At 36.5% G+C, this 17202-nt stretch overlaps 1 protein-coding gene across 1 annotated transcript; it reads left to right on the top strand.

Annotated features, from left to right (window-relative positions):
* Window positions 1–15074: 15074 nt before the first annotated feature.
* On the top strand, window positions 15075–16375 carry LOC118751165 (putative nuclease HARBI1). Its single transcript, XM_036485938.1, has 3 exons — window positions 15075–15161; window positions 15195–15870; window positions 15933–16375. The coding sequence occupies exons 2-3, from the start codon at window positions 15325–15327 to the stop codon at window positions 16071–16073; spliced, it is 687 nt and encodes a 228-aa protein (XP_036341831.1). The 5' UTR covers window positions 15075–15161; window positions 15195–15324; the 3' UTR covers window positions 16074–16375.
* The last annotated feature ends 827 nt before the right edge of the window (window positions 16376–17202 follow it).

The following is a 17202-nucleotide window of genomic DNA, read 5'->3' as shown; positions in this document are numbered from 1 at the left end:
TTTTTTTCACCCGAGATAGTCAAAGTTGGGGAAGAAAATATCAAAAAGTTAAAAATCCAGAAATAGTCCTAATTTTATGATGGTTCCTTAATTTATTTTAACTACATTGCATTTGAGTATGGAGAGGCAACTATCTGGAAGTATTTTACATAAAAAATTTACTAAGTATTGCCCGGTTTGTAGTTGCAGTTAAAGAAAACACATGAAAAGGCACGATTTTTTTTAAATTCGAAAAAATGTAAATATTTCAAAAACGGTGACACTTTTACCTGAAAATTTTTTGTTTATCAGTGAGCTCACCCCCCCACCTACCTCGCCCTAAAGTTTGGCACGTTACTTCTGGGACACCCTGTATATGTATGTACATGTAAACTCATCACTCACCCATTCATTCCGTTGTCGCTGGTACCATCGGCATCGGGAACGCTGAAGAAGCTGTGGGAGGAAATTTAGGAGCTAGGGATGTATATATACAGTATATTTTGCTTAGCTGCACATCCTTCTTTGCACGAAAAACTTGTGCACGTAACCGAAAAAGGCACTTAAGCGAATTTTCTTTACTACTTCAATGAGGAAGGTATCCGAATCCCTATGAAACCAAATAGTGGCGGAGCACTTACCACGTAGATATTACTACAAGCGAAATTTTTACCGAATGTTATCAATTATCTATATAACTACATAAATTGATAGCCATTTTCGATGCTCTGCGAGATGAGCAAAATAAATAAAAGGTTGTAAAATTAGGTAATTGTAGGGCCAGTGCAGGTAAACGTAATACTTTCATTGGTAATTGATACTAGTCGTACAATTTTTAAAGCAGGTATCGCCAATGTGCAGGTATGTTGAATGCATCTATCGGAGCAGTTTCCTTATAAATGTTAAAAATAATGCTTTTGATGCGCATTTTGGGGTAGGTATCTTAAATGTGAACTTAAGCATAGAGGCAGCAAAGCAAAATATACTGTACATATATATTTATATATTAAGGCGTGGATAATGGAACGTTTCAAGTTGGTATCGCGATACAGAGCACTCACTCGTAGTCATGAACAACGAGTAAATCACTGATCAGTACCACGCGGTAGTTCGGATCCATCGCGTATTTTTTTTTTGTTCAGTGCAAATGAAAACTTCGGAAGCCAAACAAAATAAGTTAAGTGAAAAGTGCAATATTAAAAATCATCAACATAGCTAGTGAAATGTGGTAGAATTCATAGTGTGCACTAAAAATTTAATAAAAAAGAAATCCGATTTAGCATACAAATTATGAATTAATTACATATGTACAACTTAAGCTTTCCTTTCCGAGGAAAGCGTTTTTAAAAAATAAAAACGATGCTTTTCTTAATCCGCATCTCGTGGACAATTATCAGAAGTGAAGTCTTTATTTCAATTGACTCTTATTTATAAGCGAACATTTGTTTTCTTAAGAACTAATTTCACAATGATGGATGAAATGCCAATGCGTGAGAAATGCGATATTGTTTTCTTAATCAAAAGTTTACAGAAGGAACCGAAAAGACATTGTTGCACGTTATGCGTTCTGGGCTATTGGAATGCGGTTATGTTTACATTGGCTACAATGCCGCTGTGTGGTCTTTTTGTTTGATCTTCGATCGCAAAGAATTTAATTAAGAATGCAAAAATGCTGCTGTCAGCATTTTGGCCATTTGTTATTTTAGTTCAATATGTGATATTAAATTACAGAGGTTGTTGCTTTATGATTTTAATTAAAAACTGAGTATGGGAATACGCTTTCTGTATTTGAACTTTATTGTTTACAATTTGTATTTAAACCGTTATGTGTGGTCTGCATGTAAGTTAACACATATTTAAGAATGAATACAACTCGATGTACATATAAAGAATGAATTCAGCGGAAAAAAAATATCGAGTAAGAAAAATAAAGGCTAATAAAATACGTTAAACATTCTGCAAGAAATTTCAACCGCGACGTGTGTTAAATTAATTTTGTAAAAAAAAAAATTGTGAAAAAAATCGTAAAGTAAGCGTTTAAAATATCCTTAGCAATTATTAATGATATCCCTTGAAAAAAATGCATACATTCATGAGCAAAAAAATGTATTAACGTAAGTAGCCTAGCGCTGAAGATAAGTTTTAACCAGACGCGAAGTGATAAGCGCTCTAAATAAAATTAAATATTTGAAAGAACAAAAAAAAAACTATTTGTAACATATGTATGTATTTATCAAATATCCCTTTACGGTTGGAACGCAAATTACTTCTCAAAATCAAAATTTAAGTAATGGGAATTTAACATACATATTTAAAATATCAGACCCCAAATAACGCAAAAGAAATATAAAAAGAAAACACAGCACCACAGGAACCCTGGAATGCCGTGGAGCTGCTGCTGAATTCGAGTGTTCTCGTCATTGTTCAGCGAGTTGGTGGATGCGACGGTGAGTACCAAACGCAGTAGCGAGTTAAGCTCGGTTCGCACTAGTCGAGTTATCGACCTGTCCTTATGTACACCTGTCAGTGTTTGTACAAGAGCCCATTTACATAAGAGACTGTGGAGGTAATTCCCATAAGCACTCGAATGTTCACGTATGTGTGTGTTTGAATGTGCTTGTACTTTTCATCGAGGTCCTGTTAAGCAGCCTCCCGCGAGCAAGGACCTGAAATCAATTTTCTATGGTTTAGCATAACGCTTATATTCTAAACCAGTAAGCTCCTGGCTCATTTGCCTCCTTTACATATTTCATAATCACTCTGCATTAAAATTGAAAATTATCTTTAGTTATATTTACTTCACTTATGTAAATTCGCATGGTAGTTATGTTTAAAAGTTTTTGTTATTATTATAATTACTATTTTTTAATACGAGTTTGAGCAAATGTAAAGGCAAATGACTAGTTCTTATTTGCCATCGACATGGCGGTCAGCTCATTTCGAATCTAGCGGCTTATTAGCGGGATATGACCAGTCTTGTAGCCGAGTGAGGAGTTTCCCACTGCGGCAAAATTCTCTGTACTTGCTTTTTTATTCTTATATAAAACGGTTTTTATAAACTTATATACTTTACTGCTGACAGTAAACGCATTTAAATACCGCACTCACGTCCTTTTCTGCTGGCTGTGAATTTTATAATAATCTTCTATAAAGCTGACAATCGCGGAAGAGCTCGAGAACTTCAAAGAAAAAAAAACAACTCTTTCGTTTTCACTGCTATCCTAGCGAACCTTTCAGTCTAGTCCCAGATTATTGCATGACCGGTAGGGATGCAAATTTTGAGCAGTAATATCGATGCATCGATGTTTCGATGCATCGGAGAAAAGAACACCGAGGGTCATGTTTTAAAAAACATCGATTCATCGTTTGCATCCCTAACGACCGGCCGCTGCTAGCATCAAACACGCTCCTCCAATCATACCGATTCTCACACACACACTGTCACCTGCCACTCACAAAGGTTGATTTGAATGTTCCAACGCATTCCGGCCAAGTAGTGGTGTCAAACTATCGATAGTCACACCATCGATAGTTTTGATAGTTTTCAGAAAAACTATCAATATTCACGATAGTCTCGAAAAAAACAAAACTATCGATAGTACTATCGATAGCGCTATCGATAGCGCTAAATCAGTTAGGTTGCTTTGTTTTACAGGTCATAGTGAAATAAAAATTATCTTATAAAAGTTATAATCATTCAAAATTAAGTAACTGCTAAGCCAAAGTACTTCTCTTTTTAGAAATTCAAAAACAAACACAAGTTATACAAACAAAACAGGATTTACGATTTTGGGCTAAATGCGTGCATATTTGAATATGACGTCGGCATCACACTAAAAAACAAAATTTTTAATTCAAATTAAAAAATTCAGGTATTACCAACAATAGTTCGATAGTCTTACTAAACTATCGATATTTTTGATAGTATAAGAAAAAACTATCAATGAGTATTGGTGGTCTAAAAAAATTGCCATCGATAGTTTGACAACTCTACGGCCAAGTATTGAGTTTCTGTGGCAGGTGCCGTTTGTTTAAATACATTTGGCTGCCTACGAACACCCACACACGTACGCACACAGGGAAACGCTGTCTTTACATGGCTCGCACCCGCCGTTGGTGCCTGTATCATGGAGCGTGTGCGTGACATTTCCGAAACCTTTTCTCGTTTTCTGGAAAACGTCAGTGAATGGTCAGAGTTGTTAAATGTGATATTGATGATCACTCCAGGTTCGACCGCAGAGTTCAAACGCCCAAACGGTTAAACGGTGAACGGTTAAAATAGTTGGTTCAGAAGAAAGTCTATCTGATGTACTTCCCCTGTATCTACCTGATTTTGAAGTGCCCTTGTCACACTCGAGTAAAACTTCTATTACTAGTTAAAATTCCTAACCCAGCACATGATTCAATAATACAAGGTTCGATAAACTGACAGTTGTCTCTCTCGCACCGCTCCCTTAGCAGAGGCACCGTGTTGCTTCTTTGCAAATTTACATGGAAACAGTGTAGCTTTGGTGTGAAATAAAGTACAAGCTTTGGTGCAATATGTCTATTTGTATATGCATATGAAGCATATTAACTGATGAAAACATAAACTGTTTTTAAATTGGATGTTTACATCAATCTCATAGTAGTCTTATTTTAATTTTGAGTCATTTTGCAATTTTTATACAGCTAAATAGCACATAAATTACGTAATTCACGTAGATATATCAATATTACGCTCAACATTTCGTTTAAAATGCCAGATTTCCTGCAAATACATTAGAATTTACAAAAGGAATTTCACTACTAATTGCCTACTCTGCGTACTTTTCTAGTACCATTTTCGCACCAAGAGATTTCATTCTTCCCCTTTCTCCGTCCTTCGTAAATGCAACCTTCTGTCAAACCGCAGCTGTCAATAATTATCTAACCTTGTATTATTGAATCATGAAGCCAGTATGCGCTACCTCTTCGCTATTCTCAGTATTATCCATTCACTAATTACTCTTTCCCAAGCTCAATGTGGCCTCGCTCCAGAAGGCTATGGGTGCTTTCACACAGAAAGCCGAGTATCGCCGAGCGAAGCAAGGCAGAACAAAGCGAAGCCGCTGGTGTTCACACTGAACGAAGCGAAGCGGAGCTTTTTTCATGGACTCGGCTGCAAAGATACCACGAATTTTCCCGTCAATGAAAAGCGGCAAAAATATGTGCCCAATTTTATTCAAAAGATTAGTTGTAAAATTCGTTTTTATTTGAATATTTATATATCTTGTTTGAAGAAGCGTCATGAAGCTGAAAAATTAAATAGAAAATTCAAAATCCAAAACTGCTTTGCTTTCCGCTCCAAAACGTTTCTGAAAAAGCTTGCTGTATGAACACCTTCATTTAGCTACAGCAATTTGAAAACCTCACTCCGTTCGGAGCGGCTTCGCTCCGCTCGGCTCTGCGTTCTGTGTGAACGTGCCCTAACCTAAGTCGGAGTTAGATTCAAAACTTATCTTCTATGAATATATGTACATTAGGCCGGGTCGATTTGTGGGGAGGCAAAAAAATCGCCCATTGCTCTGTGAAAATCATATTCTAGGGATCAAAATAAGAAACTTTGCCGAAGGAACCATACCTCTAAAACGAATTCTGATGTCCCCCAATTTGGGTCGAACTTTTGGGTAGCGGCAAATTTTGAAAAATCCCACTTTGACCCATTTAGAGTGCTCCAATCGAGTCCAAATGTATGACCGACCCACCGATGCCAGTGGCACACCCCCTGGAACCCCCCTGGGGGTTCACCATACAGACATTTCAAAAAATCGCCGGTTTTGCACTTTACATGAAAAAATCAGCGAAATGCCTATGTTTTTTCTTTTTGGAGTTTATTTTTCTCTTTAGAAATTTATTTAGTCAGAACATATGTAAATGAAAAAATGAATTTAACTTAGTAATAGAAAATAAATTAAAAAAAAATATTAGAAATTAGCGTTTTTACAACCCTTTTAAAACCAAGGCATCACTGTGATGCATTTGCATGTCGTAAACATAGTTGTGTGGGTTTTTTATTCAACCGTTTTAAAAAATGAAGGTATCACTGTGACACAATTGCAAATCGGAAAATTGCTTGTGTGCGTTTTTTAAGACACAGCTGCATGTCGTAAACTTACTTGTGTAGTTTTTTTATAGCACCTACTTAAGAAATGAAGGTTGTTTTTACAACCCTTTTTGTGGGTATTTTAAGGCACCTTCTTAAGAAATGCGCGTTTTTTGCAACCATTTTAACAATTAAGGTATCACTGGAATGCACCGCAACCTTTTTAAACAATGAAGGTATCACTGTGACACAATTGCAGATCGTAAAATTGCTTGTGTTGTTTTTTTTAAGCCACCACAAGACACAGCAGGTAGAATTGAAATTACCATTTCATTCTTATTACCTCGTCTCGTAGACCAAGAGAAGAAACAACACCCAACAATTTACAGAGTATGTAAAATCTCTGGAAACAATTTTTTACATTGGAACATGTAAATGCGATTTGAAGGCAGCTCCATGTGCATGCGGCTGGCTTCCCGAACGCCTCAAAGAGTTCATGCACGATCAACATAATCAGAGAAGACTAACAATGGATGCATTTGTGATGGAAACTGAAGAGCAAGGAGCAACGTCTATGTCATCAATGCCAACATACCAAGATCCCGATGATTCAACATACGCACCGCCACCTGTTCAAGAAGATATGAATAGAAGCACAAGTTCACAATACATAGAGAGATACGATTGTTTTAACTTTGCCTTGGTATGTGACAGATTTGGTGTGCCTGACAGAGTAGCATCAGCATTGGGAACCGCTCTTTTGCAAGATTTTAAAATTAAAGATAAGCATGGGAAACCTCTCATCATGGATAAATCGAAAGTTCGCAGAGAAAAAGAGAAATGCAGACAAGAAGTGCTTCGCAAACGGTTAGATGATACCAATTTGTTAGCGTTTTCATTCGATGGCAGAAAAGATGATACTTTAACGATAGATAAAATTGATGAGAAGTATCATACTAGGATGGTAAAAGAACCTCATCTTGTTATTTTGAGAGAACCCAATTCTGAATTGATTGGTTACGTAAGACTGGAACATGAAACCGCTGAATACAAAACAACCAAATTAAATGGTTTTTTCAACGATAAAAATATATCACTGGATGCATTAATTGGAATATGCACTGACGGTGAGCCAACAAACACTGGCCCACACGGTGGAATTATACGACGATTCGAATTGCTGTTAAAAAGACCATTGCATTGGTACGTTTGCCTTCTACACTTCAACGAACTTCCGTTTCGGCATTTGTTTGAAGCTTTGGATAAATCAACCAGCACTGGACCAAGATCGGCAACCGGAAAACTGAGCCGTGAAATCGAAACTTGTGAAACTCTTCCGGTAAGTTATTGCTATCACTCATTTATAATAATTGTCAACCATTTTTAATTATTTTATTATTATATATTTTCAGGTGGTGGACGGCTTCCAGAAAATTGAGTTGCAAAATATGCCCCCTGCTCCAGAAAAAATTTAATTTTCCACCGATTCGAAGTACTTATACGACATGGCCCATGCAATTTCTAGCGGCGTGGTTCCGGTGGATCTGGCTAACATCAAACCAGGGAAAATTGTACATTCTCGGTGGCTCACCAAGGCCGCTAAATTATTGCGATTATATGTGACAACGGAAAATCCAGATGCAAATTTAAGAATTCTGGTTGAATTTATAATTAAATGTTATGTGCCAATGTACTTCAATATCAAGTATTACAGCTCTGTCGTGTACGGCAGTGCATTATTTTTCAAGTTCATTGGTTGGTCACGATTTCTAGAACCTCGTTTACGCAAAATTGTCAATCAAGTAATTAAAGATAATTCATATTATGCGCATTCGGAAAATATCTTGTTATCAATGTTGTTTGATGATAGCAAAGAAAAGCACGACTGTGCCATCAAGAAAATTCTACGCTATCGAACCGATGTTGACGAGCCAATGGAACTTAGAGTTTATAAAAAACCAGATATAAACTTTAATTGCACAAGTTATACGGAAATGATCAATTTGAATGATATAAATATCGTATTTGAACCACCATTCACGCGAAGCATTCCGTACGATACATTGAAAGAATATTTAAATCAAGATGATCCACCGTTTAATGATCCAAAAATTCCATCACACATACAAGGAACGGAACGACATGTTCAATTGCTAGCTAGCGTTTCCAAACGGGTTATACCGGAAAATGTAGAGGCTGTTATGGCGACGACATTAGAGAGCCGTGCGAAATTGCCCAGACTTGAAAGTAAAAAAGACTTCAAACAATAATTTTTTTAGTTTCTTTTCTATAACTAACTTAAATTAATTTTTTCATTTACATATGTTCTGACTAAATAAATTTCTTAAGAGAAAAAACAGATATTACTATAAATAAATAATAAATATTATTATAAACAAATAAATAAAAATAAAGAAAAAACATAGCCATTTAGCTGATTTTTTCATGTAAAGGCAAAAAATGGTGATTTTTTGAAATGATTGTATGGGGAACCCCCCAGGGGAGTTCCAGGGGGTGTGCCACTGGCATGGGTGGATCGGCCGTCCAAAGTTAGTGGGGGTCGGTCATACATTTGGACTCGATTGGAGCACTCTAAATGGGTCAAAGTGGGATTTTTCAAAATTTGCCCCTACCCAAAAGTTCGACCCAAATTGGGGGACATCAGAATTCGTTTTAGAGGTATGGTTCCTTCGGCAAAGTTTCTTATTTTGATCCCTAGAATACGATTTTCACAGAGCAATGAGCGATTTTTAAATCGACCCGCCCTAATGTACATATATATATTTTTCTTATAAAATTCAATATTTCAAACAAAACTCATTCAAAAATAACAATCCAAAAACCAAAGAGAAAAATGCTAAACGAAAAAATCCAGTAATAACAATTCAAGGACTTAAATAGTGAATTCAAGTGTTTTAGAACAACTTATACTAGCCAAACTCTTCAATTCTCTCTTTATCCTCAGTATTCATTTTTTTTCTATTCAGTTCCTTCTCGGATGCTAAAGGCGTAAGACTAAGAGATGATAATGCCAATAATTTGTTTTAACAAGAAAATAAATTCCAAATGGAAAAATCTCCCATATATCTACATATGTATGTATATTTCATGAAATATTCAGGAAAAGCAAGATAGGTATATTTAGGAATGTGTGTCTGTAGATAACCGGCGGTTTCCTAACACGCCAGGGTAACGATAAAGTGTACGTGGTCTTCTTTTTTTTCTATAGGATTAGAAAATTTGAAAATTGCTTCTCAAACTTCATATTTAATGATTGTTGTTAGTATGTGTTTTCGGGGTGCCCTAAGGTGGTGTCCTTCAAGGGTGCTTATTATCCGCTACTCCTCCTATTTCGCTCTGACGTTACACTTCAGCGAGTCTAGCCTGAGCCATGGTCGCTGGAAGCGCGTTTAGCTAAGATTAGAAACTACCCCGCACCCCTTGAAATCACTCCGCCTACCTCACGTATGCCCGTTGCAGAAACATTCATATGGTGGCTGGTCGAGGTGACTTCGACCTCTTAAAGCTCTAACTATTTTAAGTTGAACTATACGATCTTCTATTGGAATATCACTCCAAGCAGTTCTGGAAACCACACCAGGTACTCTCATTAAAACGTACGTATCCCCCCGTCAATTGCTTATCAATTTCACCACAGGTTAGTACCGAAGTGAAGTTGTACCGCAATTAATTCCCTAACTGTCCGAAGATGGAAAATGAAGCAGTGAAGGTTGAGTAGGAAGTATACCAGTAGAGTAGTTACAAGAATAGTGTTACGTTGACATGGCAATAGAAGAAGGTGAAAAGTGAAAGGTTGGAGCAATACTGAAATCGTCGGGCTATTTTTCTTTAAGCAGAAAGTGAGGTCGTGAACTCCCGCGTAGAACTCATTAAACGTTTCCTGCGGTCCTTTTTTTCATTCCAAAATTTCTCTTATTATTTCATATTCAGATTCTGCTGTCTTAAATTGCGCCAATAACTCTGCTTTAAGTTCAAAGTAACCAAAGTTTTTGTCATCCGCGAGGTCCTCTAAACTTTGTCAGTACCATTTTAATGCGTTTCCGGTAACCAAGCAATGAATAACCCTTAGAATAGATGGCTAAATAGTCCCTCCTGGGTGGTATGGGGGGTTACCCTTGTGGCAAATATGGTGTAGTAGGGCTGCAGTTTCCGCACGTTTGACGAACCCAGGACACGACATGACCACTAGACGTACGAACTTTTGTCAGTTTAGGGAACTTCACTCTAGTGTACGGGCCACAGTGAAGTTCAAGGCTGTCTATGACATGTAGGCAGACGGGGTGGGACTGCTCCAACTGTCCGGACATTTTCTCCAGCTATCTCTTATCTCTTTGGTTTCCATTCATAACAGGCATGAATCACTAAGTTTTGTTTGTTTGTGTAGTAGGAAATGGTGGCAAACACCACGACCCATCCGATGAGCTTTGTTATGGCCTCCAGCATGCCTTGCCTGTCCTGGCCACATCAACTGCCTTACACAACAACACCCATTTACTGTGAAAGAAATTCCCATCTGCTAGCAACATGAACACATTTATCCTGCTTCAAAAATCTCAGTATCCGTCAAAAAGTTGTTTATGGAAACTACCTCCTTTTTTATTACCTTCCTTTTATTAACTCGGGATGTAACTGTGTAATATTGATGCGCCTAAAATATGCAGCGATTTCTAGTCTCAAGTTACATACCTGATGACAGTACGAATGGCAACTATAATAGGGAGGTTCTAGTTTTTTAAACTATAATTTTTTTAATTTATCATGACTAGTATGTAAGAAGTAGAATAAATATGTATTATCTATATACATATATAAAAATATTGTGTTCGTATGTCACGGTCGTCAACACTCGAGAACGGCTGAACCGATTTCGACAATTTTTTTTTGTATTGTTCGAATGATATCGCAAAAAATTGGAGGGTTGCCACCTGTTTGAAATATTTTAAACCTAATTATGTTGATAAAATAAATGAATTATTACAATATGGGTATCAAATTAAATAGGTTTAAGAAAGATAACTGTTGGAAATATTTCTGATGAGGGTTGCCACCTATTTGAAAATTTTAACTCAGTCAAATTGATCAAATAAATGAAATGTTGCAATGTGGCTACAAAATTAAGTAGTTTTAAGAAAGATAACTGCTGGAAATGCCTTTGAGAAGGGTTGCCACCTATTTGAAAATTTTAACTCAGTTAAATTGATAAAGCAAACAAAAAAAATTGCCATGTGGGTGTAAACTAAAGAGTTTTAAGAAGGTTTACAGCCGAAAATATGTTTGAAGGGGGTTGCCACCTGTTTGAAAATTTAACTAAATTTAATTCATAAAATAAATGACATACTACAATATAGGTCTCAAATTAAAGGAGTTTGAGAAAGGTGGTTGTCGGAAATATTTTGGAGGAGGGCTGAAAATCTTAACTCAATTAAATTGATAAAATAAATGAAATATTGCCATGTGGTTATCAAACTAAAGAGTTTTAAGAAGGCTTACAGCCGTAACTATGTTTGAGGAGGGTTACCACCTGTTTGAAGATCTAACTAAGTTTAATTTATAAAATAAATCACATTACAATATAGGTATCAAATTAAAGAGGCTTAAGAAAGTTGAGGTAAAGGTACAACTTAAAGACGTTTAAAAAACATGACTGTTCGAAATATTTTTAAGGAGAGTTGCCACCTATTTGGATAATTTGAACTCAGTTAAATTAATTAAACAAATAAAATATTGCAATATGGGTATCAAACTAAAGAGCTTTAAGAAGACTTACGGTCAAAAATATGTTTGAATAGGTTTGTCACCTGTTTGAAAATAAAACTCCATTAAATTGATAAAATAAATTAAATGTTACAATATGAGTACCAAACGAAAAGTATTTAAGGAATCTTGATTTGGAAATACTCTCAATAGAATTATGCAATATATAAAAGTAAACTGAAAATATTTGAATTAAATTAAATATTACATAACTGATTCGAAACGGAAAGCGTTTGGGAAAGCTTTACAAGAGAAATTTTTTGTTAATGTTTTCACTTGTCCAAATCCGGATAGTTAAAATGAAGAGAGAGTTTACAACATCTTATCAAACGAAGTGATCATATTATCAACGAAGATTTGGTATACAAATTACGCACAGAAAAAAATTAATAAATAACAACTGATACAAATGAAAAAATTATAAACAGCGTAACGAAAACATAAAAATATCCCATGAAATGAAATAATGAAAACTTAAAATTTTTATCACCATTCCCTTACATTAACACAGTTAACAGTTAAATTTTAGGGCATTTACGATCGCATGATACAAGTGTTAACATAATAAGAGCTGCGTGTAATATCTGGCGTGTGCCGATGACATCGACATCATCGGTAACAAAAACTTCGAAGTCTGTTCTGCCTTTTCCAAGTTGGATAACGAACGACAACAACATCAAATAAACAGTCAGGGCATTCGCACCTTGGCACCCACGTCACTGTAGCCAGTTGTAATTTCGAGAAAGTAAAGAATTTCGTTTACTTGGGAACCTGCATTAACACCGATAATAATGTCAGCATATAAATCCAACTCAGAATTACTCTTGCCAAAAAGTGCAACTTTGGACCGAGTAGGCAATTCGGGAGTAAAGTTCTCTCTCGACGTACAAAAACCACACTCTATAAGTCACTCATCATTCCCGAGCGGGTTTATGGCGCAGAAGCATGGACAATGACAACATCCGATGAGACGGCTCTTGGGGTGTTTGAGAGAAAGATTTTGCGGAAGATTTACGGTCCTTTACGCGTTGGCGACGGCGAGTACCGCAGACGATGGAACGATGAGCTGTATGAGGTTTACAACGATATGGACATAGTGCAGCGAATTAAAATACAGCGGCACCGTTGGCTCGGACATGCCATTCGAATGGGAACCGACGTTCCAGGTCTGAAAGTATTCAACTCGCAATCCGCTGGTCGTACCAGAAAAAGAGGTGGCCACCACTGCAATGGACAGACCAAGTGGAGAAGGATTTGGCTTCACGTGGCATTTCCTATTGGCGTCAGTTGCCACAGAGATAAACGACTGACGTTCTTTGTCGAGCTCGGCCAAATGGCTTAGGCGGTTCCAGCGTCAAATAAGAAGGAGAAAATGATATCTGGGGACCTTATTCTTGGATACGCCTGGAGGAACTAGGAAAACATTCCTTATCAGATTGATTCGGGGGACGGTTCGTTCAAAAAATTACATAAGCTTAGCTAGGGCTCCGCCTGGAATTTCTGCGACATTGTTATTAGGTGAAATAATTGCTAATTCAGCAATCATACGTGCAATATTTCCAGAAGATCCGGTATGGAAAAAGTATTACGAAAATTTAAACTCATTGTTTGGGATGAGTGTACAATTTCACACAAAAAATTGCTTGAGGTTTTTGATCGATTGTCGCGAGATTTGCATGGAATGCGTTGAACCATTCGGGAATGCATTGATGTTGCTCTCAGGAGATTTAACGCAAACATTGCCTGTAATTTCTCGATTAACACTAGCGGGCGAGATAAATGCTTGCCTGAAATAGTCTACATTGTGGCAAAGGTGAAGAATTCCCATGATTCCGACCGATACAAAATTTCAATTTAAAAGATTGCAATTCCCAATTCGATTGGCATTCGGAATCGCAATCAATAATGCCCAAGGTCAACCTTTGGAAAAGTGTTGCATGTTCCCGTGTCGGCAAACCAGATATCCTTGATATCTATGCAGAGAATGGCAAAACGACAAATATTGTGTGCACACAAGTACTTATGTATTACAAAATCAAACTTATATGCGACGTATGCTTTGTTTCGTTAATCATTTATCATCTATGAACAGGAATATGCCACAGCAAAGCGTGGCAGGGTACAGCTAGTAGTAAATAAGAAATTATAGAATTAAATAAGTTTAAATTTGTATAAATAAGGAATGGCATAATTAATAAAGAGGAATATTAGATAAGGGCTCGACTGCGCCACAATACATTCTTGTCGTTTATTACACCATTCGCAACTTCTGTTGACTAGCTCTTGCCAGAAGTGATTTTCATTCACAGCGAAATATCATACGAGTAGGAAAATCACCAATCACTGATATTGTGGCCTAGCAGTAGCAGTCACTATAAGCGATTTTAAAGTCACAGTGATAAAATCACCGGTAGTGAAATATCGCTCATCACTATCTGGGTCGACTTTTACATCTTTCTATACCAAAATGACCATCATGAACATATTCAAGATTTTTTTGTAGCAACTGTTTGGGAACAAAAATTTATCCGTTCTTATAAACCAAGCCATTTATTTCGTGAAAATCATGTCGGAAATTCCAAAATTGCCTAACATCCTTAGGTACCTGCTTGATATGCTCGGGCCATCCCTCTTTAATAAATTTTTTGATAGTTTTTATTTGAGGGTCATGATTGGATTTGGATTTAATGAGGTTTAAAAGTGAATCGGATATTGCTGAACTACACTCAAACATACCCACGTGTATTTGAATGTGTTTATCAATTATGTCTTCTTCTTCACGATTTAAGGGTGCCCTCGACAAAGCGTCGGCAACTGCTAACTCTTTGCCAGGCCTATAACCAACATTTAAATTATAAGTCTAAAGAGATAGAAGCATTATCTGCAAACGCGGGGACTAACCTGAGCGACTCTTTAAACACCGGAATATAGCAATTTGTGAAATTGTGAAACTGCAAATACAATAGCATATAAGTAGTTCTTTCTCTATTTGTGTGTAGTTTTGATGAGTTTCAGGAAGGGGTTTTTGACCACAACGCAATTGGTTTATTTTCCTGAATCAAAACAGGGGGTCAATTCTCGTTCTGTGATAAGATGAAGTGAAAAAAAAGTTTTCATTTTCGTTTTCACAACTACTTTTCACTCTGCCTTTTCACAGACACTTATTTTGCGATTCTGGTTTGTGCTGTGAAAATCGTGTTCATTACCACTATAGTCGTGAAACTTTTGCAACTGTGCTATTGAATTTTCGAAGTAAATGTCAAAGTTGAGGAAAACGTAAACAAAATATGTCGGGAATAATTATTTTATTAGAATTATCGCAAAGAATTCGAGACGAGCAAAGGTAATAAAGGTGTAAATTTTTTAAATATTTCAGAGATAATTTGAGAGTGCTCCGGCGCAGACTTCGCGACGACCAAAATCCCTTTGAGATTACAACAGACGAGCATTTCATTGATTTATATCGGTTCCCTAAAGCTTTGTGCCTGGAATTAATTAATGAATGAATGCCATTTATGCCGAACTCGCAACGGAGACATGCTGTTCCGAGTCATGTAATTATTTTAAGCGCCCTGCGTTTGTTTGCCACTGGTAGCTTTCAAAGAAGTGTGGGGCAAGACAGTTTATCTGCTTTATCCCAAACATCAGTTAGCAGATGTGTGCAAGTGGTGGCAACTGCACTTAATAACATAGCCCACAGACATATAAAGTTCCCAAAACGCGAAGACTTCCCGGCGCTCAAAATAAAATTCATGGAAAAATACCAATTTCCTGGAATAATCGGACTCATAGACGGAACGCACATCAAAATATCAGCCCCGAAGAAAGAAATTGAGCATGTTTACTATTGCCGAAAGGGTGGGCACTCCAAGAACGTTATGATAATATGTGATGCTGATTATATCGTTTTGTCTGCTAGCGCTCGGTTCGGAGGTACTGCTCATGACTCATATGTATGGCGTCGCTCTCGAGCTTGCAGAGCTCTGGAGGAGCTTTATGAGGCGGGTGAGCGCGATTTTTGGCTTCTGGGTGATAGTGGCTACCCACTACAGGTACAATTTATATTATTTTTTTTTTTGGTAAAGATCTAATGCTAATATAAATTTTAAATTAGCCTTGGCTGATGACACCAATTAGTGCGACATCATGTACCGCAGAAGAGCGCTACAATATAGCACACAAGTCAACTCGAGCTCTTGTAGAAAGATGCATTGGCTTACTAAAAAGCAGATTTCGCTGTCTGTCGAAGGAATGAGCCCTTTTCTACAGTCCACCAAAAGCAGGCCTCATAATCAACGCTTGCCTGGTTTTACACAACTACTTGATTCGGGCTAGAGTGCCGTTCGATGAAATTTATTTGGAAGACTCTGATGAACCTGAAGAATGTGGTGGCCCTTCTTCAGCTATTTCAACACATAATATATTATCCATTGCGAAAAGACAACGATTGCAAATTGTTCAAAATGCTTTTACTAATAACATTCAAAATTAGATTGAAAATAATTCAACTTTTTATTTTACATTCGTATTTTTACTTATTTACATATATTAATAAATATGCATATGTATATCATATTTCAAATGTTAAATTCTTTTTAAAGGCAGTTTTTATCACAAAACGTTTTGTTCATAAATTCATTGCAATGAGGACCTCATATTTTCTTAAAGACTAAAAAATAACAAAAAAAATCGAATTCTTTCTTATTCGATATCTCATATTAGGCTCCAGAAAAAATATAAAAATACACACATAGATTGCTATATTTCCAAGATAAGTATTTTTAAATGCAGTTTTTATCACAAGTAAGTTTTGTACATAAATTCATTAAACAGAGAAATTCATATATTTTTAAAAGCTAAAAAAAAATCTTATTTTCATAGACTCTAGAAAAATTAAAAATAGAATCGACTCCATATTTTCCTAAACTCTAAAAAAGTTTAAAAGTAAAAACGACTTCATGTTTTCTTAAATTCTAAATATTAAAAGTAAAACCGACTTCATATTTTCTTAAACTCTAAAAATACTAAGAATAAAAAGGACTTCAAGTTTTCTTAGGCATTAGGAAAAGGTATAATAAAAATTGTCTAACACTTATGGACAAGGCTGTTTCTAAAATTAAAACATTCTCACGGCCGCCTCAAAATTTCAATTAAATGTTGTAGTTTTTCTACAATACATTCTTTCATTTGCGTGCCCACTAATATTGCCTCTGTCTGCACCTTCACCGCTTGGATCTGTTCGCGTTTTAAATTATTGGCGATCTCCATTTCCCTTACCTTGATTTCCTCTAGCCTAAACAATTTTTCTAACTGAGGGTTTTCTGCTTGCGCCTTTCTTTTTCGCCCTCTCGAACGGGCTGCTGCTGTGCTGCCTCTTATTGCTG

The sequence above is a fragment of the Rhagoletis pomonella genome, unplaced genomic scaffold (genome assembly GCF_013731165.1).
Source record: "Rhagoletis pomonella isolate Grant_MI unplaced genomic scaffold, Rhpom_1.0 Rhpom_scaffold_00573, whole genome shotgun sequence".
In the NCBI taxonomy this organism is placed as follows: Eukaryota; Metazoa; Arthropoda; class Insecta; order Diptera; family Tephritidae; genus Rhagoletis; species Rhagoletis pomonella.
The sequence above is the reverse complement of the archived record's forward strand: the minus strand, read 5'-3'. Positions and strand labels throughout refer to the sequence as shown.

Bases quoted from the DNA above. Each gene is read 5' to 3' on its own strand.
- LOC118751165 (XM_036485938.1), top strand. From the start codon at position 15,325: ATGCCATTTATGCCGAACTCGCAACGGAGACATGCTGTTCCGAGTCAT. The intron at 15,871-15,932 runs GTACAATTTATA...ATTTTAAATTAG, and splicing joins ATAGTGGCTACCCACTACAG to CCTTGGCTGATGACACCAAT.